This window comes from Galleria mellonella, unplaced genomic scaffold (genome assembly GCF_026898425.1).
Source record: "Galleria mellonella isolate WM207_F2 unplaced genomic scaffold, CSIRO_AGI_GalMel_v1 utg72, whole genome shotgun sequence".
Lineage (NCBI taxonomy): Eukaryota > Metazoa > Arthropoda > Insecta > Lepidoptera > Pyralidae > Galleria > Galleria mellonella.
This window is the reverse complement of record NW_026442144.1, coordinates 1897870-1925605: the sequence shown is the minus strand read 5'-3', so window position 1 is coordinate 1925605 and position 27736 is coordinate 1897870. Positions and strand designations below refer to the sequence as shown.

Here is a 27736-nt window from a genome sequence, read left to right as displayed (position 1 = left end):
TTAGTTTAAATGTATACTTTTAGCTATTAAAGAGAATAAACTCTAGATCTTATTAAAAATGGGCTTTAACTATTATAGTTTTTCCAATTTCGATTGTTATTAATTTGAACTAGTTTTTACATTTTTTTTTTTAGTGTAACATACAACCATACAGCCCATTTGATGGTAAACAGTCACTGTAGCCATGGCTGTTATGTGCATGTTGCTGACTCAGAAGGAACTTTAATGCATTTTTTAAAGAACCATATTGTAGTTTCTAGGGAAAACCTCAGCAGGGAGCTCATTCCACAACCTGAGTGTTCACAGGAGATACTCACCTGAAATTGCACTATTTAAAAAATATTTTGATATTATTATCAACAAATTTAGTTGTTCAATATTGTTTATACTCTTTGCAGTCAATATGTGTGTCATTATATTTTGTAAATTTATTTATCTAAATTATCAGAATCCAGTATGAACAATTGATGAAATATCTTTAATCAAAATCAGTAGCATATAAAATGCTACTTTCCAAAACCTTAATCAGATGAGGGTCACACGCTTGGCCCAGATGAATTTCATTGGATTGAGTAGCATCAACATCCACTGGATTAGTTTAAATGCAAATTAATTTGCATCTATGAAATGTATTAATAAGTTACATAGAATCTAAAATTTGGTAGAAAATATAAATTAGAAATTATAGACAAAATCATTATTTGATCTTTTATTGTTAAAGTGGTGTTTCAATAGGTTTTCCAAAGATATTGTATTTAGCTTGATTGCTTATAAAATGATGTTATTTATAGTTTTAATGCATAGCATATTTATTGAGTGGCTTAATCTTGAGGAACCAAATACAGAGTCAAATTAGAAGCAATTAATATAGTGACAAGCGGTTATGTAGACACAGATGCTAATGAAAATTTTATAAGAGATTTGCAAAAACATTTTAAATGTATATTAAAAATTACCTTTTTCTGGTTTTTATAACAACATTACCAATGTACAGTATTTCAATAACAAAATATTTTGTCATTACAAAAGAATATTAGATTGATAATTAATTGCAGCAGCTAATTTTAACATAAATAATACCATTTTACCAACAATCTAAATACACAACTAAACTTATGAAACCTGCAGACACAAATTATTACTTTCTTTTAATTTTTCCAGTGTCATATTTTATTCAAATGTCATAAAGAGCCAAAGAGATTTGTAATTGACAAATAATAAATCTATAGTAAAATACATTTAATTAATTATTATATAACTTGTAAGTTTAGTTGTGATTGCACATATGCATTTGCAATAATGTTGTTCCTATAAAAACTAAAGAGAAAGTAAAGAACAAATTCATTAACAATTGTCACATAAGTGTATGTATAATTGCACAATAGACCAGTTTGTTACTGTTTGTATGGCCTCTTTTCGTTTCTTCCTTGCTTCTTGTTTTTTTTTTCATAAAGATCCATTTCTGACACTCACATTGATAGTTTGTTACACTAGTATAAGTTTAGGATCTCCATTATCCTACTCTTAAGTAGTGTAGCACATTTCATAAGTTTAACACATTTCAATTAACACCTAAATAATATTATACATAAAGTACTTGTTAAAGTCGCGCGTTAGCGCGGGACATGGTCGCTAGACGTCGACGTCACTACTGTCGTCACTATAATCGTTGCCGTCAGGCTCCTCGGCGTCGTCTTCTGCTTCCCCTTCACCTTCTATTGTTTCTTCTTCGACCGTATCGTCCATTTCTTCTTCTTCAAGTATACTTGATAACTTGGATATGACCCCTCTGCCCATTTCTGGAAAACAGGTAATAAAATTAATCAGCATATTGATTGACATAGGTCTGATACGAGATAGACTGGATCGCAGGAAGCGACATTGTAACAACATATTTGTGATATCCAGTTCCCATGACCTATTAAGACACAGCCCAGCAGGTATAAAATTCTCTGGCATACTAATTTAATTGACATGGAAGATAAAATGAAAAATGAGTCTACACAGATTGTGGCAATAATAAAACTCACATTCTGGTATATTATTAGATTTATAGGCATCACGGGAAAGAAAGGGGTGACCCGTTTTATTGGCACAGAATGGGCCATCGCTTCCATTCCTGTGGGTGTAGTAAGAGGCAACTAAGGGAACTTAGTGGTCAAAAAACAACGGTTGATATGATTACTTTTGATGTAATTTAATAATAAATAAAAGATGTGCCACACAATCACACTAGGGCCTGGATCTCGAAACAACTAAAATAATATGTTTATTGAAAAATGACTCAGGGGGTATAAACAAGTATACTGAGATCTAATGAAATTTTATAAATTTGCCAACTTGAAAACTGATCCTGGGATCTTAACGTCAAGTGTGTCTAAGAGGACGTAGCTTCGTAAACGCCTTAAAATATGCCGTATAGATTGTGCAGCCTAGCGTTGTATGCTATACATATAGCATATTGTAAGTTTTCGATAATCAGCGCATATCTCGTAACAATTTCTGCCAATTTTATAAACAAACACGTCCAATTCCACTTAATGTAGGATGGGATATTATGAAACATATATCCCAGCCTACATTAAGTGGGATATAAAATATATATAGAGACGCGAATGTGGCGGTGCCAGTTTCGTCGACAGAGTTTATTTAATATCATTCAATAAGCAGAAATTAGTCTATGAAGCCTTGAAGAAATTGATGGATTGTAGGTTCAAAAGTAGAATGTACGTACCTACTACAAATATAAAAAAAAAACAAAAGTACATACGTTCCACATAATGTTCCAATGCTTTTGGTACCATATTTTTAGCTCTTTCTATATCTTCATCTGAGCACATCCCCTTATCTAATCCTGTAAAGAATTATAGTTAAAGATGACAAGTGAAATTTAGTTTATTTTAATATATTTTAAATAAATATAATGGTACTAACCAAATAAAAGGCCCATTCTTTTTAATATGTCTATATCATCATAAATTTGAAACTTTTTGTTGAAGTTAAACATATACTCTGTCCTAAAAATAAAATACATTGATTTATAGAGTAATAATTAACAGGATATAAACTTCACAATGTACTACCATAAGTTATACTCACTTATCATTAGAAATACTACAGTCAATCAAGGCTTTGTCACTCGTATTCACTACAATAAATGGTAGATGTATTGCAGATGAAGGTGATGGCTTCACACCCTTGTTCTCTGCCTCTTTGTTTCTTTGTATCAGACTTTTGAATGATATATGCTAAAAAAATTTTGATATAAAAATTTTAAGTCTAATTTTTAGAAATATCACAACTTTACTACTACTACTATTACGACCTTATCAATGGTAATTTCACAAAGGTATCTATAGGGTAAATTTTGAAAGTTGGCGGGGGCGGAGGGGTACTGAACTGACATACATTCGTTCGGAATATGCCAAAAGTTAACGCATTATTACTTCTTTTGAATTGTGAAATGGTTGGTTGAATTTTATTATAAAATTTTTGTAAATTTTTGGTTATCAATTTAGTTTTTTTTTTTATGTTACATTGGTAACAATAATGTATTTATATTTTTTATATATATAAAAGATACGACTTCAATAGAAGATTAAAATTATTCTTAGCTTACTATAATAAATTTAGTTTACCAAACTTGTCAAATTTTGACTATATTGGGCCAAGGTGGCCAAATTATACGAAGCTCTATTTAAGTGACCAAATTGGACTGAATTTGACTAAAGTCGGTTAAGATGAAACAAACAGCTTAAATATACCAACTTCAATTTAAATGATCAAACTTAGTCAAATTAGGTCACACTTGATCAAACTTGAATAAATTTTGACCAAATTTAGTAAAACTCATACAAAGTTGCTTAACGTGATTGTATTTGATACTCCACTGAATTACACTGACTTACTAATTTGGTAGTCGAGTCAAGAGATAAAAACATTACATCAGCCACAATATATTATTGGGATTGAAGATGAAGAAGATAATGATGATGAGCCATGTTGAGTCGCGTCGAACTTAAAATTTTTTGTTGGCTTAAAATGGATTAGTAGGCCCGCTTTCGCTATCGATATACGCTATCGGAGCACCAGTGAGAGACGATAGATGAGGATGAAAACAGGTTAGTTCGCCCATTGTGACGAATCTCACAAGAATAACCACGATGTTTTCCAAGAGGAATCACCTGGAGGTCGACTTGAATTGATCTATTGCTAGCAGTGGGGCTGTTAGATCCCATTACTTATATTCCGTCTCCCCCAGGGTTCAGTAAATTTAAAAGTAAAAGTTCGCAACACGAAACTATTCAGAAATGATATTCATATCGAAAATGTGAAAAAAGGGATACTTAAATTGAGAATTCTCTCATTTTGAAATCGGTTGTGTCCCTTTGCGACGAGAGATAAACGACTTATGAAGACTTCTTGCACTTGCAAATATTATAAATGTGAAAGTGAGTTTATTTGATTGTTACATTATAAAATTAGAACGGTTTAACCAATCACTATAAAATTCGGTGTGTGTACGTACTATAAGGAATGGAGAACGATATATAGTACGTGTATATAACATTTTATATGGGATAGAGAAGTGATTTTTATCCCGGTTAATAAACATATCCTAGTCACATGTACGAAGTTGCGGGTAAAAGCTAGACGTATGATAATAATATTATTTTTATGTACCAGAATCATATTAATAAATATACAAAATCTTAATAACCAAAGAGTACATAGCTATAAGATTTAATATTACCTGTAAAATAAGCTCTTGAAGTTGTTGTGTTTTCTTCTGGATTTGTTCAAGTTTCAACTGTTTCTCTTTTTCCAATGATGTACATTCTTGTACTGAATTTGTAGGTAAACCAAGCCATCGAATTTCTTTTTTCTCTTTTGATATTATATTCATAGCCATTAAAACATTTAATGCATCATATACTCTTCGTCGTATGTTCTTTTGGTCATAGTGCTGAAAAGTGAAGTAATTCTGAATAACTTTTTTACTAACTTTCTTTTGATTATATAGTGACTAACTTTAAATTTCCTAAGATAATAATATTCAGAAAATATCTATTTATTATTTGAGTATTTTTACATGCATATTTACTAGTGTTTACAGTAGGAGAAAGAAGCTATAAGTACAATTTGTAAAAGAAAACATTTTAAATAGTGTATTAGGTACATATTTACCAGAGGGAGACTTTGTACATAAGTCGATTGCTTGGGTACCTCTGTCCCATTCGTGTTTCAACCGTAAAACAGTTGTGTTTCGGTTTGAAGGGTGGGATATGGTGTGAATTTACTAGGTATAGAGGAATAACACCTGAGTCCTCCGGAATGGCAACGCATGGGGGGTATCATGGGCGAAACAGTATACTCTGTTATGTCCATGGTACTGCTCATGTCTATAGGCGACGGTTACCACTTTTCATCAGGTGGGCTGTCAGCTTGTTTGCCATTCTAAGTTGTATAAAAAAAATACTTCAAAAAAATATAAATTTTATACATTTTTGCCTAAATTTTTTTACATAGAATATTTTTAAACATGTTTTTTAAACATGTAATAAGATAATATTTATAATACCAAATAGGAAACACATACTTGACTATCTGCTGAACCATGCATGCCAGCCGCAAATTCTAATACTAACTCATCAGCTACTTCGTTGTATGATGTGAAACCTTTGGTTCTGACTTTTTCACATACTTTCATAGAAAAATGCCTTAGACCTTTTCCAACTTTATCAGCGTGTTTACGTCTTTTTGTAGTACTGGAAATTACAAATTATTAAATTTTATCTACATATACAGCTACAGTTACCTTTTACGGGTAGATTATGATGATCATCTTCAAAATTAGTGATTCAATGTTTTTGCGTCAAAAATTTCGTAAAAAAGTGAGTTTATTTGTTATCTTATAGCGCCTTAACGTTTTAACCAATTACTATGAAATTTGATATACACGTACTATATGGAGATGGATATAGACTTTTTATCCCGATATAGACGATGCCGCGGGTAAAAGATAGTAAATTAATAAATATTCAGTTTATTATACAAAATCAAACAGTAACTGTGGATATCGTTATTGCGATTATTTCGTTTAGCTTATAACAACTCATAACAATTTAATCAATGATTTCTATAAATTTTCTGAGATACTGTACAATAATTGGGCCCAATACGAACTCTTTAATATATTATGTAACTTAATAGCAAATAAGCTGGCGGCTCACCCGATGGAGTATTAAAATGTTAAGTATATAGGTAAAGTTTTTTAATTCAAGAATTTTCAAGGCCCTCTGCAGATTAGGAACAGAGGTAATAAAAATATCCACATAATTAACTAGCTTTCGAATTAGAATGCCTTATGTTACGAGAAACCATACAACATATTTGGGGGCACAGCCCAGAACACCAGAAACACTTTAGAAAAGTTTATTTAAAAAATTCGCTTCACTGAGAAATGAACTCAAGTCCTCATTTATAAAAAACGATGCCTAGATGCCTACCACTGATCTATGAAGAATTAAACTTACTATTCCGTAGGAGGATCATTATCCGAATCGTGCCTTCTTCTAGAGGCATGAGACATAGTAAAAGATGTCAGATTTTTCTTTTTAATTACTGCTTCAGTATTTGAAAGATTTAGTATTGTTTGTATAGGTACTAGATCTGGTACAGTTTCAATATATTTTAATTCTGTAAGTTGTTGATTTATGACCTGCAATTAAAAGAGATTTTAATACTTATAAGATATAAAAATATATTATAAATACATTGGGTGATGATATATGGGGATGAAGTCAGGTCAGTTGGCCCATATTCATCCGGAATAAATCACCATAATTTCCAGGACGGACTGCGTAGAAAGCCTGACAGGGTATAATTGTTAGCAATAATCAATGAGGCTATTAATTCATTTTACTGATAAACCGCTCACATACACACACACACACACACAAAAATTAAGAGGTTTCGATTATGGTGCGAATTCTAAAGGCAGAGGTATGTGTTATACGAAAATATAAGATTTTTGCTCACGACGATTTACGAATTTTTTAATAGATTACAAATGGTTCATATTTGAAATATTTTATAAGTTTTCGTAATTATCCAACCAATATTTATCTTATTTGTAACATATATTAATAACATTACAAATGTTAAGTGAAATGATATAGAGCAATCATTAATCATTTACGACTAGATTTGGAGTCATCTTTTCATCTCTAAGCAAAGTATAATGTTCTAAAACCAACTAGTAGGATGGCTTTTGTTTTTTTGTATGCTGGTTGTGAATTTTGTAAATACTAACTGATTGAAGCTTGTATTTTAAATAGAAGCATTGTACATACTTGGTTTTCTTCGTAGTCAGTAATAGGCTCTGTTTCAGGTTTCTGGGGTAGTGTTTCAATAGGAATTTGTACGATTTCTGAAAACAAAGTTGGTAAGGTCAGTAACAAATAGTGTCTATCTATGTATTGTCATCCTAGCTCCTTTACGGGATAAATAGCGAGAACGAAATGATAATTATTGTAAATAATAGAAAGGAATTTGTTTTTAGATTATAGGATGATACTAATCTAAGGGCAGATATACTATATCATAATATCATGATTGCATCATTTGGGTAGCACCCAAAGGCCCTGAACTTAAACCTACTATTAAAGTTTGATTGGTTTAATATCAACTAAAAAAGTATAATAAAACTAACGTTTCTTCCCACTTCTTTGTATGGATTTCAGAAGTGGGGAAACCATAGACTACGCTATTTCTAGATAGAATAACAATACAAAACATACATCTGTTTTTAAGTTAGAGCTTCAGGAACACAATATGAAAAGAGCTTTTAATTTGGTCTGTATGTTTGTTCCGACATTACGCAATAACTACTGTTAAACATACACATTATTACTAAAAATCATTATTTTGACTTATATTTCTTTTATTAAGACCTCACATATGATGTTTTCTTAAATATTTCCCATGTACACACATTATTAAGTAATATTAAATTAGCCACATCTTAACATAAGTCTCTTCCTTGGGTGGTTTTGCCAGTAGTTGCCATGCTTGATAGCAATTGAGCATTGAGGTTGGCAACCACAATAAGGCTTTGGAGATATTTTAAGTGGGACGCTGACGCTCATCCTTCGCCATCCCTTAGTTGATCTTACGACACCCACGGGAAAGGCCTATTCTATGTCGGGACAACATGGCCATATATCTTTATTGTAACAAATTTATTTATATATTAGTTAATCACAGCATCAGTGAATGCGACCGTGAGTAGTGGGGGAGGGAGAGAGAGAGCCCTATTACTAACAATATACCCTGTCAGGTCGACCTTCCTCATGGAAACCATCGTGTTTAATTTCTGAATTCACTTCACTCTCACCTACTATACCTTATTGGTACTGTATACCAGTAGTGCATCATCCATAAAAAATATGATAATACTAATAATTTAATTCCATAATTTATAGGCCACCGATATTTTTTACCATGCCATATTTGGCCGTTTGATGCGATTGGTTTCGGTAATATAAATAACCAGAGGCGCACATTATGTGATCCTAAGTAACACTAATAAAGAAGCAGGTAATCTACTTCTTTTTAAAGAACAACACGAAGCAAACGATTTGTTGGTTGCACACACAACAATTGCTTGTACGGAGTCACGTTTTTAAATCATGAATCTTTATTGCCAACCGGTTATTAGTTTTTGTAATTGACTTAATTACATATCCCGCTGAAGAGACTTCGACAACTATATTTTTGTAACATGCAAAATAGAACTTACTTGGAGGACATTTAATGTTATTCAGTGCAACAGCTTTGTGGACAGATTCCTGAAATGAAAATATTGATATATTGCTTCATATTATTTTATTCTAAACATGTAATAAAATATGTAGTTTTATAGAAACGTGAAAGATAAATTAGTTACTACTAGCGGCCTGCTTCTGCTTTGCACGGTGCATTCGTTGATTACTGTATAATTGTGTTATACATGTTTTTTGTTAAAATTAACTAGATCACATTGAAATCCGTATAAAAATTTCTGAAGTACTTAAGTGGAAAAACAAAAGTGAACGAAAAGCGACTTTTAATGTGGTTAATTCCTAGTAAATTTGTCACACTGAGCTAAGTGACTTGACTAACTTCATCCTTACCCATCATCCCACACTGGTAAACTCGATCAGCAACAGTATAGACAATGTTATTATTACTTTATTACCCATACAAAATCACAATAGAGAATAAATGAAAACATATACTAGTATAATTTACTAACAGCTTTGTCTGCTATTATGTCCAAGTAAATGGGACACATCAAAATTTGGATTGATCAGCATAAAAGTAACTTATGTTATCCTATGTACAACTCCATGTCATAAACAAATTTTATGACAATTGGTTGTGAAGTAAAGACACCAACAGGTCGCAATCTTATTTTCATATTTATGTAAGAAAAACATGCCATGTGATCCCAATATTAAATAGGACATCTTTCTTTACTATGGGTGTAATAAAAGGCAACTAAGGAAATTTAATGGTTGAGGCATGGGCAACAGCAATCCTCTTAAAATATCTCAAAGGCCTAACTGCAGTTGCCAACCCGCCTGTCAAACATGGCAATTACTGGCAAATCCCCTCATAAGTTCAGCACTGGACAATTAACAACTGATATGGTATGGCTGAAATATTTAGCCAGTTATATTATAGAGTTAGTATACAAATACTTGATAAAATAAATTTTACTCTGTGATCACTACTATATTTACTTTGCTGAAGTGTGCCCATGTCTCCTTTACTGATTCCAATCTTGATAAATTTAGAAATAACTTGTAAGTGCAAATAAAATGTGAGACTGAAATATCTATTTCTGCAGGTATCCACAAGAGATAGGACTATATTTTATTTTCTGATGATTCTCTATATTTTCAATGATCCATCTGATTTTGAATGATAGCCAATTATAGACAAGAATACCTTGTCTGCCAAGCCATTATATTTATCTCAACTAGTGAGAACTTTGATATTGTCTCTAGTGTAAAATTTATATAAAATACATTTTACTAATAGTAGTTAAAATTTATATATGTTAAAGTAAAAAAAGTTAAAAAAAGTCATCACTGTCATAGCTAACAGGTAAACTAATGGCAAGTAATTAGTAGCAGGCATAGAGAAAATAATTATCTGTCTACATCAGTAGTTTCATATATGTAGTCATAGTAAGCCATTAATCCATATAAAGGTAGGAATGGGGTTAATTCTAAGGCACTATATCTCTAAACACAAATCTTAGTCCAATATTTTTATTCGATAATTTCATGATATTACTGTTTTATATACCATTATAAAATAATTAATAATGTTATTTTATGTATATTTCTATAACTAATAACACAACTTTTAAAATATTTGTAGTCTAGTAAGATTTTATATATATATATATATATATAAGACTTTGTACGAAAGTCGATTGTGTGATGTGAAAGTCCTATTCGTGTTTCAACTGTGAAGCAGCTGTGTTTGCATGGCTGTGTTTCGGTTTGTTTGAAGGGTGGGATATGGCATGAATTTATAGGGTACAGAGGAATGACACCCGAGTCCTTAGGAATGGCAATGCATGAGGGGTATCGTGGGCGAAACAGTATACTCTGTTATGTCCACGGTACTGCTCATGTCTATAGGCAACGGTTACCACGTTCTATCAGGAGGACCGTCAGGTTGTTTGCTGTTTCTAAGTTGTATAAAAAAAAAATGTTTACTTTATTTCATACTGTATAATTATGTTAAAGCAAATGCTATGAATACCTTTAAAAGGCGTGTGCATTAATATTGTATTGTATTTAATGTTTGTTATATGTGTTGTAATGTAATATGCTGTTGGTGTTTCTTTAAATAAATAAATGTTTAAAAAATTAGTACATATTGATCCTTATAATAAAGATTTAGTTGTGATGTTAAATTGAAATTTTAGATAGGTTTAGAGAATGGTGTCTCAGAATTAACTATTTAGTTGACAGAATGAATCAGTATGCCCCCCACATTTTTAAGCAATATCTATCAGGTATTGTGTGTACTGCTTAAATATGACTCAAATCTTGTTAAAGGATCAGACCTAACACTCAGTACATGAGGTTCTCCACTGACCATATTTATATGAATAGTTGTGAGATAAATACTAATATTCAAATTGGAATTTTAAATAGTATAATTATGATTTATTATCAGCTTGAAAGTTCGAGATATTAATTAATATACAAATATGAAATGAAAAGTACTCATCACCCTTGTATTGCCTCTAGGAGAGGTCACTTCATAGTACTGACATGTTACAATAAGTACCTGTGTTTTCCCTTCAGTAGATGTAGATATTTTAATTAATTTCACTGTATTAGGTTTCACTTTTATCTGTGCGAGGGCTTCATTACCGGTGCTTTGAACTACCTTAACCATTTGAGGCTGTCCTAAAATTAGTTATAAAGTTATTAATATTAAGTATGAATAAAATTTTGTATTATAAATATGAAGTGACCTACGTTTGATCAATATAGATGGTTAGAGGTAAGAATGCATATTTTATATCATAGGTTATAATTTGAACATAACAAAAAAAGATACCGGGAGAATAATAGCGAAACAATAAAATGTGTAATTTTGCACATATCTCGAACTCATAGGTAATAATTTCCTAAGAGAAAGTATATCGTATTTACAAATATGTTTTGTGTTTATGGCGAATAAAACTAGTCCTACAAAACTTACATCACTACTAACCATTAGCGTCATGTATAAGAAAATTTAACGTATTATTTTTCTGAGACATTTTCTCCATACTTGTAGCATTAAATTATCCATTTACTAAACTCTCTAGTGCAATGAATAGAAGCTTTATTTGTGGCCGAACTAAATAAAATACTCAACTCAAATTGTTGGTCAAAATGGCGACATTTCACTATATTTTGGGCAATGTTTGATGGTTATAAACCGCACTAATAGACACGAATGCTTCATAAAATTCCTCTGCAATCGTCATATATCTTATATTCTATAAATAAAATAAAATCACTTGTAAAAAGCTATCAAATTCATTACTATTAGTGTAAAGTAGTAGCACGCAAAAGAAAAATATCAACGGCGGCGGGATACGACTATAATTTACCAACCCAGCTGATTGGATGACGCGCTTTTCACGTGTTAGGTACCTACTTATCTACGTTTAGAAATTTATTTCCGGCGGTAAAGGCGCGAAATTATAGAATTTAACGAAAAAGTAAATAATTTTTACTCTGTGAGAAATCGACTTTAAACATAGATTAAGGATAGTATCTGCAAATTCAAATGAATTATTACTGTGCAGTTGTATTTTTTTTTAGTGGGTGAAAATGGAATGGTAACCCCGTCTGCGCTATCGGTATATACTGGCAGGGCACCAGTGATAGGTGAGTGGTGAAAATAAAGGCAAGTCAGTTGGTCCACCATGAAGAATTCAACAAAAACTAACTACGATAGTTTCCAGTGGAAACCACGTGGAGGTCGACCTGATAGGGTATAATTTTGGAAATGGGGTTATTAAAATCCATTACTAACAATTCCTGTCCCCCCTAGTTGTATGTATTTGTTCAATATCTTTGACTTAGCTCCCTTGTATTCATAGATGAAGAATGTTTCATTTATGTAGTAATTAAGAATTTATATTGATAGTCATGTTGACAGTGACACTTCTTAGACAATATGTTGTTTTTTTACGCTCAAATTTTTAAAAATTTTTAATTAAAATCTTTAAATCCAATAAATCATAAGGTCCTTCAATATAACTCAAATTGTTTACGGCGAAGCTATTGTTACTTATTATATATTTTTTTGTGTTTATTTCCTAGACATTATAATAATGTGTGAATAAATACTTGAACTTGGAAATAAAAGGTTACTTTTATAAGATGATTATTTTACTATTTTGCATATTTTTCTTTATTTTTAGTACTAATTGCATAACTTCAATTGACTTAAAAGATATAAATTTGCCACCAGAACATATTCCATATTACTTTAATACATTTCCCGAAGTTGCTAAATCTTGTTTAAATGACCCAGAATGTCCATATAAGGGACTAACTAATATTAAAGCTTGTTGGGGTTATGAACGTTTATGTAATGAGTCTAGTTCATATCATGTCAGACCTCGGTGTCCTGGTGATCATCGTGGATGGGTTAAATCAAAAGAAGCACAATTTGCTACATTTTATACACAAGCTGATTTTGGTGAGAATATTTTCATATTAGTACATACAATAGATAGCTGTTACTGGTATTGAATTGAACGTATATTTTTCAGTACGTCATATATATACTGAAAAATATACATCCATTTCAATTTTGGTATTTATGATATTATGAAAGTAGTAACAAAGTAATAAGCTCTTATCTTTTATTTTAATTGTATATTCTTAGGTGTATATTAATACTGATATTACATTACATTATCTTTTGTTAAGTTAGTGTTACTCATATGTGACAATTAATCCATAAAATCTAATATAGTTGGCATGCTGTTTGCTATTTATTGAATTAATTAATAATTATTGTCATTTACAGTTTCATTTCAATCAGTATCTATTATGTATTTAAAATAATCTGAATAGCATCTTTACAAATATTATAAATGTAAAAATATGTTTGTTTATTATCTTTTGGTGCTTTAACAGCCTAATCAATAATCACAAAATTTGATATACATGTAGTGTAAAAATGGGTATAGGCTATTTATTAGCTGCTGTTTTAATGGACAGAATCACAAGTAAAGCTGGTCTTTGTGCTAGCACTAGTATAATTTTAACTTTAATAATCTGAAGCATATTGATGGATGTGGAGTTATGCAGAAGACCAATTATATTATTTTTTAAATTTAAATATTATGTACAATGTTACAGAGAACATTGTAGTGACAAGACTGAAGTATTTATTATTCTAATTAATTAAGCAGTAGGTCATGCTATGTCCATGTACAACCTCTTTCTTACGCATATGATAGTAATTTAATTATTGATTTTCTACTTCAATGATTCTCAACCACTGTGCTGCGGCACTTTTGTGTGCCGCCAAATATTAAAAGTGTGCTGCCAAATTTTGCAAATATTTAAAATTTTTGTCATAAACTATTTATGCAGTGTGTTGTAGTAAGTAAATAATTTTTATCTTTTTCTTTGTGTGCTGCCAAATTTTGAAATCGTTAAATATGTGTCGCAACAACAAAAAGGTTGAGAATCACTGTTCTACTTTAACAAAATGCAGGTATAAGGTGGATACAGAGTATGTGAAAAATAAAATATACATGAACTGACAATAATGAATATAATATAAGTATCAGTTTGATATAAAATTATAATAGTATTTGTCTTTTTTTGTGACTTTATCTATTTGAAAAGAAGAAATTTTGTTAAATTGATTTAATCTAATAAAAGGTTAAAATATTTAATGAAAATTGTTAAAATATTTAACAATTTTATCAACACTAGTACCTGGACAAGATATTTACAAGATTGATATAGCTTAAATATTATTATTTCAATAAAAAAAGACAACAGATATTTATATTAAATAAAAAAAAAAAAATCATTTTCAGGTTTTGTCAAAGACCAAATAAATGAGCTAATGGTAATGTGTGAAGCTTTCTATCCTGATGACACATCTTTAGAATGTTCTAAGTATTTAAGGTAGGTACTATTGATATTAAATAATGTGTTTGCTTAAACTAATAAATATAAGTAGTTTATATTTTGTAGTAAAGTATAACAATAATCCAGTTACATTTAATACTTGTGGATTTAATAATAATAAATGCACTAGCTGCCTGCTTCTGTTCAAGAATAGAATCAGGATTTGTAATCAACAAACACCATGAGACTGTGCATTTTACTAAGTTGAATGAGTTTTATGTGAGTCATAGTATATTCTAAAATGATTTGTTAAAAGCAAATAAATTTGTGACAATCCTCTTTATATCTATATGTTTATCTTATGCAGTTAAATAACTGAGAATATATGTACACACTTTCTCTGTCCCTCACTCACCCAATTTGATGAATTCATCATATTCAATCATATGACGTTTTTAAATAAATTTTGTTAATGTAAATATAACTGACAAATGGATTTTATTCATTTATGCATGGCCTACAGAGTTTGTAAATGTCTGCAAATAAAAACTACAATCTTAAAAAATTGGGTATCATAGCTTTTTTATACATTTTGATGATTTATACATTTGATGATTGAAATGTATATACTTCATATGTTGATTATAGGAGGATTCATGATAATACCAGAGTAGTATTGTGGAATGTTAATTGTCAGATTTTTAATAAATAACAGAAACTAAGCTTGATGGCATCTTGTTTTTTCAGATTCTGCCGTGGTAGAAATATGATGTTAAACTTTACGGGGCTTGTTGGTCGTGGTAATAACTTAAGATACAAAATGGATATTCTTGGGCCAGGACAAATAGGTATATATAATACATACTAATGATTTAGTTAATTTTTGTGACCTTATTGTACAGTTTGAAATATAAATCTTTACTATCATTTTAAGGGAGTACTCTACCAGGGAAATTAAATTATTTGCTCATAGAAACAAGGATTAAAAAATATGGCAAAAATTAGTTTCTCATAGTACATAGTTACTTAGTGTATTGAGCTTTCAATAATATAATATCATTAGAACTTGAAATAAGAATAATCAACAAACACATTATGGCTATTTTAGAGAGTATTTTTTTATATTACAATTACCTTTATATATTATAATATATATATATTATAGTATATTATAATTACCTTTTTCTTCATTCATGCAGTATGTCTTCTTCTTTAACATATCCTTGTCAACTTTCAATCCCGGGTTCACTCCTCTTTTATGTATATCATCTTTTACATACTACATCCATCTTTTCTTCGGTTATTCCCTTTCTTTACATCCATTCACTTTCATACTTAACATTTTCATTAAAACATGGCTTTCATTTTTGCACAAGACAAATATACCATGAAATTCTATTAATTTGCAACCTCTTTTTACTGGTGCAACTTTTATCTGTATATACTTATTTCTTATTTTGATATTCTTTATCACTTCACATATCCATCTCAACATTCGTTTCTCTGTCATGTGTCTTTAATCCATCATCTTTATGGGCCAACATTCAGATCCATACAGGATATGTCTTATAATAGATTCGTAAACATTACCATTCAATTTTAGCGGCATTTTGGGGTCTCATACTGTTCCCAAGACCTTTCGCCATTTTAACCTTCCAGCGCTAATATTGTACTTAACTTCACGATCTATATCCACGTTGTTCTGTATAATTGAACCGAAGTACCTAAAATCTTAATTACTAAAAATTTTAATTATAGTCTTAAAATTCACATTATTATTATCTAATTCAGGATTAAAAGAATTATATCCATATAATATTAAATATGACATAGTCCTCATAATACTCACCCATTATCTGTGCATTTTAAAGTTGTATGCTTATATTGATATGACGACTATTGATTTGAGGCATTAATATTTTAGATTCAACAGCTTCGTAAATGAATATTGCAGGTGGACATTGTAAGTTTTACTCAGAGAGGTTGTTGAAAGAAGCTGAACATATGAGTGCGTTACAATCATGGGCGCCTGAAATGATACATTTTGTGAGAACATCTAAAAAGCCTATTACTGATGCTATGTGTGACGTTACCATTGAAAAACCGACATACATAATGAAATTAGATGCAAGTATGTATAATTTAAAGCTCTAGATAATATTACTTTTAATATAAACTACAGTTTATAGACAAGAAAATGTAATGATCATAATCAGGAAATATTAGAATCAAATTATTATTCATTATTTCAATAACAAATGAAAATATACGTACTAATGGTTATATGCATAACATTTGGTATATTATTTTATTTCAAGAGCATTTTCACTTCTCCTATCAGATTTATCTGAGAGAGAACTTGTGTTTATATGTTTTGTTACTTAATTACTACATTTAATTCTTTAATAAAATAATAAATGAGTAATAAAATAGACACAGAGTATAGAAGAGAAGTTTACAATATTTTCAATCGACTTTAAAAACAAGTTTTTTAATTAAGTTGGATTTTTTTTTATATTTGTTATTTCAGCAGTTCCTCCTTCATTAATTATAAACCGATTCAGAAAATTATTTTTACTTGGAAAGAGATACTTTCAGATTGGTCCCATAGAAATTTTATCAAAATCGATTCAGTAATTTGATTTTTATTTCAAAAGTGTTTTTGCCGCAATTGAACTGAGTGTTTTTTCATGGAATAAAGTATATTTATAAAATAATTTGTCCATGATGATGACTTCTTGCAGTCAATAAAAAAAAATGTCTGGTTTTGAAAGTAAAAATGTATTTAAAAAATTCCGAAGCAAAGTATGAAGTAGATGAAGGGTAGTAGTTGTACAGATTGAGATGTATATTTGGATTTTGTGATGATATGTATCTTGTCAATCTAAGTTGGCTTGAGCTCGATATCATTACATTTAGTGCAATATTCTTTGTAATACTAAGTTACAAATTATATGTAATATTTTTTTTATGAGTAAATAATTTTTAATTTCAGCTGTAAACATGTATCATCACTTTTGTGATTTCTTCAATTTGTATGCATCACTACATGTTAACTCCACACATCACTCAACATTTTCAAAGGATAATCATATTTTGATTTGGGAAACTTTTACTTATGACTCTGCATTTAAGGATGCTTTCAAGGCTTTTACAAATAATCCAATATGGGATTTGAAAATGTTCAGAGGTCAAGTAGTATGTTTTAAAAACGTTTTATTTCCTTTATTGCCACGGATGATTTTTGGCCTTTACTACAATACACCTTTGGTAAGTTATTAATGAAGAGAATTTAAATTATTTTCTGTTACAAATGTCAATCAATACCAATCAAAATTTATGTGATTCTATTATAAAGTTTGGCCGTGTGTCTTCCTTTCTCGTGGGTGTCGTAAGAGGCGACTAAGGGAGGGCGAGGGATGGGCATCAGTGTCCTTCTTAAAACATTTTCAAGGCAAACGGCAGGTAGGTTGCCAATCCGCCTGCCAAGCGTGGCAACTACTGCCAAACCTCCCCCAAGGAGGAGGCTTATGTTCAGCAGTGGACAGTAAATGGCTGATATGATGATGATTGTAAAGTTTCATAAACATAATTTGTGGGAACAAATTTATAATTTATTCACCTAAATATTTTTAAGTTGTAAAGTGACTGTGATTTTTTTATACAATACACTTTCAAATGACAAACAAGCTAATAGGTCACCAATTAAAAAGTGGTAACAGTCGCCAAATAAATATAAATAGCACCATAGACATCACAAAATGTGAGGGTGTGAGGCCTTTGTACCCTTCCCCTTTTATTGTCATTCCTGAGGAGTAATATGTTATGTCTGTATATCCTGTAAGTTCAGTGTCATTTCCTATCCATCAAATCAAAACACAGCCATGCAAACAGAGCTGCTTGACATCAGTAGCACAAAGGTGTCGAAGCAGACAACTTTTGTACAGTCTTTTGGTTTTGGTAGGTATTTAAAATCAGTTGTGCCAATTTATTGTTTATTAAAAAACCATATTTATAGGTATGTTTTATGTATTGTTTGTGATATATTTGATCATATTTTAGATATATGGCTGTGAAAGAAGCGGGTTATTTCATGCATTTTCCAAACATATATTGCATTCATTGAATATAAAACTACATATCCGAAGCAATGACAAAATAAGGGTAACGTTACTCTCCAGAGGCACGACTTACAGATCTATATTAAACGAGAAAGAACTTGTGAAAGCCTTGGTTAAAGTGAAAGATTATCACGTACAGCGAGTTGTGTATGATAAAACAATACCTTTTGCTAAACAGCTGGAGATAACGCATAACACTGATGTGTTTATTGGTATACATGGTGCTGGATTAACTCACTTGATGTTTTTACCAGACTGGGCAGCAATTTTTGAATTGTACGTACACATATTGTAATTGTTGCCTTAATTTTATGACATAAAATATCGACTGCTGTCCTCTCTATTCTCAAAGATAGTCAGAGGCATTTTGTTGTTAATATAAGCGTTGTGGTGAACGTAGCACTACTCGCTCACGTTTTTTTGAACATAAGAGATGAATTATCATCAACTGTAATTTTTAAGTTTATTCTTTTTTCTCACATAAGTAGCTCGATTGGACCATTTGTTTAGTGTTTGATTACGAAAGCAAAAGAGGACGCTTTTTGTATTACTGTCAATTTTTAATTACCTGTCAATGGCAATTAATTTATAATTTTAATGTTGATTTCAACATTTACTGGATGGCAAATAAAAAAAAACACGGTGGTAGATTATAATAAACCTTTAATAATAGATAAAGTGATTTTAATTTTTTTAAATATATCTAAATGATAAATGCTATATATACGTCGATACAACAGTGTTTAAATAACATAAAATCTTTACAAGAGTTAATGACCGAATGCTTCATAATTGATTTATGATAAAATTTTGCAGATATAACTGTGAAGATCCGAACTGTTACATGGACCTTGCTCGACTCCGAGGACTTAAGTATGTCACCTGGGAAAATAAAGATAAACTTGTACAACAGGATCAGGTTTGTATTTGATATTTATTAAATTATGGAAAAATTTAAAAACAAATATGAATTCACAGCGTTGTTAGTTTTTATTAGCAATAAAATTTAAAAAAGAATAAAACAAGTCTTTGGTGTTGAATCAACGTTGTCATTTCATTTGAATATTGTTATTAATATATAAGTTAATTAAATATACTTTTTTTATTACGTACGTACTTTATCATCTGTGTGCATGCAGATAGTATAAAGAAAAATAACATATGGATTCACGGTTTTTATTGTAAAAGATTTGTACCCACAATTTTTTTTTATTGGAAATCTAATTAATAATTATAACTGATACTTTGTCATACTTAAGTAATTTTTGTACAATCCATAAGTTATGTGTTATTTTTTTTCTGTCAAACGTATGATGTTATAACGCATGGAGTACAAGGACTTAGTCACTGATTAGTTAGACATTAATAATGTTTTTAATAAACATTAGTAATAGTAGAACTTAGAATGTTGTATTAAGTAAAAAAAAAGTTTTTATTTGCTAACATATTGATTAAAAATTGTTATAGGGCCACGGTCCCGGAGGGGGGTCGCACGCCAAGTTCACCAATTATTCGTTCGATGTTGACGAGTTTCTGAGACTCGTTGCTAAATGTGCGGACCACGTGCGCAGTCGGCAGGATTTCAAAAATTTTGTCGAAGCTTCTATGTTGAAAACTCATGATGAACTGTAAAAAGTACTTTTAGAAAAAAGATATCGAAATATTTTAGTGATCGGATTGACAAGCACTCATGACAATTTTTTTTCTTTGTTTTGGGTGATGTTTAGTATTTCATTAGTAATCTTTATGTAATACAAAACAATAGGCAATGTGTTTGTAAGACTATAAATGCCTCAATCATTAATATTCGTATAATTAATTCATTATATGGACCGTTTATTTTGAAAGTCCATTTTCTTTTGTTTTGAGAAAATTAAAGGTTACTATATTTGTTGATTTAAAAATACAGGCAAATCATATGAGGTCTGGCATTGTTTCTATTGTTTTATCAACATTTAATTTGTTTATATAAATTTGTTTTTGGCTAATTAGACTATGATAACACATTTATGTGCTGTTAATGGACTTACACCACTTTCAAAATTAGACAATTGTAAAAATCGTTTAATTTTAATTTTGAAAAATCAAATATCGCTTAAAATATACTTCATTTTAATATAATTTTGTTTACAAATACGCATAACAACACATAAAATTTTATTTTAGACGGCAATTACATTGTCATTACAAGATACGGATTACAAGAATTTACTTATTTTCTGCATGTGGTAGTGTTTCAAAATATGCATGATGCACCGGAGGTATATAGGATAGTAGCTGTTTCATGTCTTTATATTTTTCGTACGTAATAGGTCTGGCATTTTGGTACAAAGGCTCCAAGGCGATTTTTTCAAATTTTAACGGTCTTCCAGGACGTAGAGGTAATAAATTGATAATTTTAAATTCTGCGTCCGTCATCGTTGTTTTATAAAAAATGGTATATGGTGCAATTTTGAGGAACCTCAACCAACATATTTGCAACCAATTGACCTGTTCCCCATTAGTATTTTTTTTATCTGTTTTTTAATTGCATTATATTAATGTATTGCATTGCATTAATATTTATTTTCTTCTCACAGGTTATGCGCTGTATATTTTCTAATATCTATCTTTTAACTTACGAGTAGTGGAAACACGGAGGGGAAACAATGCAAATCGTCCGCGGGTGAAACCGCGGGACACAGCTAGTATAAAATAAATGAAATATAACAAAACACTGATCGGCATCCATCTGCTACGCCACCTACCTCTGTCAATGTAAGTCCATTACATCACTTTCATAATCGATGAATATTTTCATTTTCGTTTACCGACCGATTTTAAGTTGTACAAAACATGGTATTTTTTTGAGAAATTAAACACGGACTAGTTATATATAAAAAAGTTCATTAAATTAAGCATGAATTACGTGATAGCTCATTTTTCTCAAAAATGGACTTACACCACTTTCAAAATAAACGGTCCATATGTAAATCATGCAGTATCACTGCATATTTTTAACTATCAATTTAATAATATCACAATTTTGTGTTATCAGTAAATTATGAGACCGCAAAATAAAAAAATCCACAAAGAATCTCAGTTTTTGTTGATGAAATTTTTTCGGCCTGGAATTCACTTTTGTAATTTTCTTTTAATACCGCGAAATTCACATCCGCGCGACTTTGCGAATCTCGCTCTTGTGGAATTGAAAATTATCGCGTAATGGCGGTAACGGTATAATGGTATTATTGCATGCTCTAAGCAAGTGAAGCATTATTGCACAAAATGTAAAGTTAAAATTAAATTACCTTTTATTTTACTCAACTAGGTGTTATCTTGCGGAAGTTCAAATCACTGGTTATTTTACTAGAACTATTTTGTTTAATTCTGATATCATTATTACGTGTGCAATATGGAAGGTTGTAGAACTTCTGGTAGTAATAATGGGTGTCAATCTTCGAGGAGTATTGGCGATCACACACATATTTACGGTAGCGGAATTAAACAAAATAATTCTAATCAAATAACCAGAAAATTACTTTTATTTCTATAACGAGTCTTCCTTTGTATATTTTTGTATAATAAGAGTGTATTTCGATACTTGTCGCTTGATTGGAATATACATAATATTAATATGCATGGTGGTAGGTAAATTTGGAAACCTGGTATTTAAAATATGAATTATTTTTACACGCTTTATAATTTGGGGATACATTTAAGTACAATATAATCATTTATTACGTAAATTAAAATCTTACAAATAAATGCGATTTTATTATAAGTCTTATATATGTATTACCGTATATACATATTTACTTACTATACTTATAAAATGGATTTAATTTTATAGTTCTGATTAGTGACTAAAGGAAAATAACGAATTCGATGGTCATACACAAGTATAAAGAAAAGTATTCTTTTAATTCAGACTGTATAATTATAGGTTATTCATACAGGGTCAGGGTCAAACATTGTAGGTCTATATTAAACTGGAAATGTCATATATCAGTATACTCGGATTTGAATTTTTAATTTTTCTAAGGAATAAAACATGTATGAATAATTATAATCATGATTATAATACCTGTTACGTAATAAATTAGATAGCAACATATTCATTAATGCTTTTATATATGTATCAGTATAATATTTACATGTTTGGGGGGAAAGGGATTGTTAGTTATGGAGACTGAGAATCCCATTGGTAAAAAAACACTTAACCAGGTCTACCTCCTCGCGGTTCCCCCTGGAAACTATCATGGTTAATTCCTGATGAATTCATTATGATGGGCTAACTGGCCTGTTTTCATTCTTATCTATCACCCTTCACTGGTGCTCCGCCAGCGTATCCCATTAGCGCAGGCGGCGCTACCATACCATTTTCACCCATAAAAAAAAAAATATTTACATGTAGTAAGTGGTATATTTATTTTTAAATTCCTTATGCGCTTAACTACAGTGCTTATTAAAATTAATATTGATTAGTAATTAAATGAATGTGATGTGATATTGTAGATCTTAAAAATAGAAATGCTAAAGGGTACATAGAATATCCACAAAGTGCTGCTTAATTAGGCCGTCCATAGCGTCTTATTTTGTTATTAATCGTCATTTTATTCAGTAAGAAGTACTTATATTGTTAAGTAAAAAATATTGAGGTATCATACGTGCACAAAGTAGAAACACGCTCAATAGGTATAAGTTGTATAAATAGATCACTTTAATGATAAATTTGTTGGTGCTTTGCTTGCGTGTAGTGTTCGTATTAACACGATTTCGTGCAATTTGATATTCGATTCGACGATAATTGTCTATATAGACGCATAATGGGAACTTTGCAAACTTTTGTGTGTTGCCGTATTCTACAATTGTTTCCAATTGTTTCAAATGCATCCGGAAGTCTCTTTCAGGAGGTGTACGGCACTTAGCTCGCTGTGCCCGTAAGGACGTCGGTGCGGGCGGAGTTAACGCTGTTAAAAGATAATTGGAGATGATTACGACAGCACTATTATCTCTCACTCATGTGGCTTTATCTAGAATAGTTGTAGTTGTTGTGAAAGATTGTTAATTTCGTTGCTGCTGTCTTTCTGAGCTGTCCGACGCAGTTTGGCAGGGGGGAAAGGGATTGTTAGTAATGGGGGTCTAATAGGCCCATTACTAGCAATATACTCTCTCAGGTCGACCTCTACGCGGTTCCCCCTGGAAACCATCATGTTTAATTCTTGTCGAATTCATCATGTCGTGCCTCGTCGGTGTATACCGATAGAGCGGGCGGGGTTATCAATCCATTTTCACCCATTAAAAAAAATAGTTTGGCACGCGAAGCTTGTGTCTTTTTTTAATTCGTGTAGCGATCTCCAACATCCATGTAGACATGTTTTCCAGGCGAGCTACAAAGTTCACCCCCTTGTCTTCATTGAAATTAGGCTGACGACTAATTTCTATTTCTTCACGAATCTTGCGAAGAATAAACGGCTTCTTTCTTATTAAGACTCGGGCTTTGTCTAAACGTATTAAAACGTACGTAAAATTCCTATTTGCGCATGTATATAGACATCGTTAAAAAATTAACATATATTTTAAAAATAATATGACGAATATTGATTTGCATTCGAATCTTGTAGGTATTGTTAGGATATAAAAATTAGAAAATGTTACTTATACCTATTTTTTACTGCGTAGAACAGGTACTTAGGCAGGCGCCTTTTGTACAAGTCTGTCTCATACTATTATGACTATTAGATAGTTACTAGATTACTAAATATGCAATCACCAATATTCATATCAATTATTGTTACATTTTATTCTTCATCTGAGCAAATGTTTGCGTCTCCTACATACATTGTACTAAGTACTACCGACCGACTATTCTTAGTTTACTAATCTAAGTGCGTTCGGTTTGCAGTGTTAAAAAAAATGATAAATTTTGAATGCTTTTGGTTAGCTTTTTTTTTCATTTTAAATATAGGTTGTAAATGATGTTGATTGTGTTTAGATTTCATACATTCCTTTAATATCCTTTGTCATTTTAAATAATATTAAAATAGGTTGTTATATCTTGTATTATATTTAGGTATTAAATAGAATGTTTCATTTGAGTTCTTCATTAATTGCAATTTTAAGAGATAGATAAAAAAGAATAATAAAAATACATATAGAATAAACTTGATAATTTTTTTGTATTGTGTTGCATCATCACACCTATGTTTATTTAATTTTTAGAATTTTATAAGATGTAAATATACGTTTTCTACTTTTTTAATATAGCTTTTATATTTAATGTAGGTATATATACAAAGAAGTATAGACATCATATCGAATATACAATGTATATTCTTAACAATGTATAATTGTTTAAGAGTGCGATAAATGTTCTTGATGCAATCTGGTTTATTTATTATTTTCCGAATGCACCGCTAGTTTAATTGTAACAGCGCCGACGTACATAAGTTCCATAATTACAGTTCGCGATGTTCAGATAAATTGTTCATAAGATCGGACGGGAGGTTCACATTCGGATGAATTATTGACATATACTGTTACAGTTAATTCGGCGAATCTCAGTAATTTTGCACAGTAACAATAATAACAACTTGCATTTTAATACTTGCTTTATTAATGTTTATACTAACTCGATCGACAGCACGAGTGGGGTAGGCATAGCTCTGTATACATTATACGAGTTTTGTTACATATAACCTATTCTCAATAGTAGTAAAGCATTACATGTATTTTCGTTACTTCTAAGGCCAGTACTCAAACAAATATACCCCAGAGACGAGGTTGGCAGTTGTATTGTGTACCCGGAGAGGATTGTGTACTAATTATCTATAAATACAAAGTTTCAAATAAATTAATAAAACTCTATTAAAATAATTCTATGAAACAAGAGCAGAAACGAGAATACAATTTAAAAAATAGTTAGTCTGTGTATGATTGCAATTATTATGATATCACTAGCTTACTAGTCGCATGCAAAATGGTATACATGTATGCATATAATGGCAAACAAGCTGACGGCCCACGTGATGAAAAGTGGCAACCGTCGCCTATAGACATAAACAGTACCATGGACATTATACTGTTTCGCCCATGAAACCCTCCATGTTGCCATTCCATAGAACGAAGGTGTTATTCCTTTGTACCCTATAAATTCACTGGCATATCTCACTTTTCAAACCGAATATGGATGTAGGTGGCTCAAAACCGTTCTTTATGGCAGTCTATGGGGGAGGCTTATGTCCAGCAGTAGACGAATAATGGTTGAAATGATTCGTTTAAATTAAAAAAAAAAAAGTAATTATTGTGATTTTTTAAGTAATACTAAAATAATAAAATTAAAATATTAATAACATATAATTTTATATGTACATTAGATGTGCGATGTCTTTGCTAATTCTGAATCGATGTTAATAATTGTTTTTGCAATCGAGTTTAGATACTATTGTGTCGATGCCATCTAAATTCTATTAAGATTGAAGTAGCAGTTTTTTATTTTTATTTTTATGAGTATAAAGTAATGCTGAAATAACACTATAAAAACGTACGATGTAATTTAAAGAACATCTTGAAGGGCCGGGTGGACGGTATCAAACCCAAAATGGTGTGGTACCCATCGCAGGATGAGAACGAAACTCTGAGAGTAGTTAGACGTGACTTTGTTCAGGTGAACAATAAAATATATCAATAATTCATATGAATATATGCGCCTATAGGCTAAGTGACATTGGAAATTAATCTTAAATATGCAAATGGTTGTAAGTATATTCCATGGTTTAAGGATTAGGAATGATATTTTTTTATTAGGCATATACTCATATACCTTTAGGGAAGGTAACGAGAGAAAGTGCAAAGTGTCTCTACATGCACTTATACCTTTAATTATTAAAATAAAGGAAGCGAAACGCACTAAGTCTTATATTTTATATGTACTCGTTTCCACTGAACCCTAAAATGAAAAGAGGTTGGAAGATGGTAGAGGCGGTAAATCGTAAAACAATCACATAATATGCAAGCAATATTTACAGAGGGGAATTAATGACCGAAGCTGCTTGCCCTCGGGGTCGATGCTCATAACTTTTTTGGATAACCAGATTGTATCGAGAAATAACATCAAACAACTAATTGAAATCACTTGGACTGTTTAATTTTTTAAGTTATTAAATTAATTCATTAACATTTTGTTAGCATAATATTAATTAAATTTTAAAATCTTTTGCGTAAAAATGATGTGATATTTTACTTATTTTTGGTTGAAAGAAAGAAATTATTCATAGATTCATGCGGCTCACACAATAGCAATAATAATAATAATAATTGTAGTGTGTACTCGTGTCCGTGTGTGTAGCATTGTTTTGTGAAATAGATTCGTGCACTTTGAGGTGCTACAGTGCTCTTTTCAGCCCAAACCATGGTGTCCCAGTTAAAGAGAGTTATATAAGTAGTGTGTTGATATTCTGCGTGATGACATCATAAAAATATGTTTTGTTGTTTATTTTAATATAACTTTTTTGTAATCAATTGGTTTTAAACATAACTTAATGACTTCAATAATTAGGTGTTATACCGTTTAGGTTATATAGGTACATTCACCCATTATCATAGCTATTGTAAAGATATAACGCAGTAGAATGTACCCTAAATTGATTAATTAATATTAACTGGTTCCATTAAAAGATTTAAATTGAAATATTTATTGGTTTTATTTACGGAATTAGAATCTAAGTACATAAATGTATTTCTTTATTATATACTTACTAAGAAACGTAAAAGCTTTCTAAGTTTAGTGCACATAGGCTGCACTGCTAGTAGTGAATAAAATTATTAATATAATATAATTAATACATCCAATAGTTGCGTAAAAAGATAGCTAGGTACCTAGATGTATATAAGAATATCAATTTCATATGATGGTTGGCAGCCATAAGTGCCCCTTTTTAACACTTGCGACACAACAGTCATCAC

The 27736-nt window shown here is 30.7% G+C and overlaps 2 protein-coding genes across 6 annotated transcripts; one reads left to right on the top strand and one right to left on the bottom strand.

The window, feature by feature from the left end:
* Positions 1-694: 694 nt before the first annotated feature.
* Positions 695-12206, bottom strand: LOC113517084 (transcription factor Dp-1). Of its 5 annotated transcripts, none has more exons than XM_026901640.3 (11): positions 11938-12206; positions 11359-11480; positions 8804-8852; positions 7356-7432; positions 6537-6721; positions 5600-5768; positions 4754-4966; positions 3100-3248; positions 2935-3017; positions 2771-2854; positions 695-1799 (listed from the first exon to the last, which is right to left on the bottom strand). In XM_026901640.3, exons 2-11 carry the CDS (start codon positions 11467-11469, stop codon positions 1633-1635), a joined length of 1287 nt encoding a protein of 428 aa, XP_026757441.2. In that variant the 5' UTR covers positions 11470-11480; positions 11938-12206; the 3' UTR covers positions 695-1632. The 5 variants fall into 5 exon arrangements, with proteins under 5 accessions (XP_026757441.2, XP_031763591.2, XP_026757439.2 ...); XM_031907731.2 differs by having other exon boundaries at positions 11359-11475; XM_026901638.3 differs by lacking the exon at positions 11938-12206 and adding an exon at positions 11791-11931.
* Positions 12207-12344: 138 nt separating this feature from the next.
* On the top strand, positions 12345-27461 carry LOC113516772 (EGF domain-specific O-linked N-acetylglucosamine transferase). The gene is made up of 8 exons (XM_031907979.2): positions 12345-13275; positions 14636-14726; positions 15417-15517; positions 16624-16800; positions 17665-17939; positions 18732-19066; positions 19607-19709; positions 20258-27461. Exons 1-8 carry the CDS (start codon positions 12954-12956, stop codon positions 20420-20422), a joined length of 1569 nt encoding a protein of 522 aa, XP_031763839.2. The 5' UTR covers positions 12345-12953; the 3' UTR covers positions 20423-27461.
* The last annotated feature ends 275 nt before the right edge of the window (positions 27462-27736 follow it).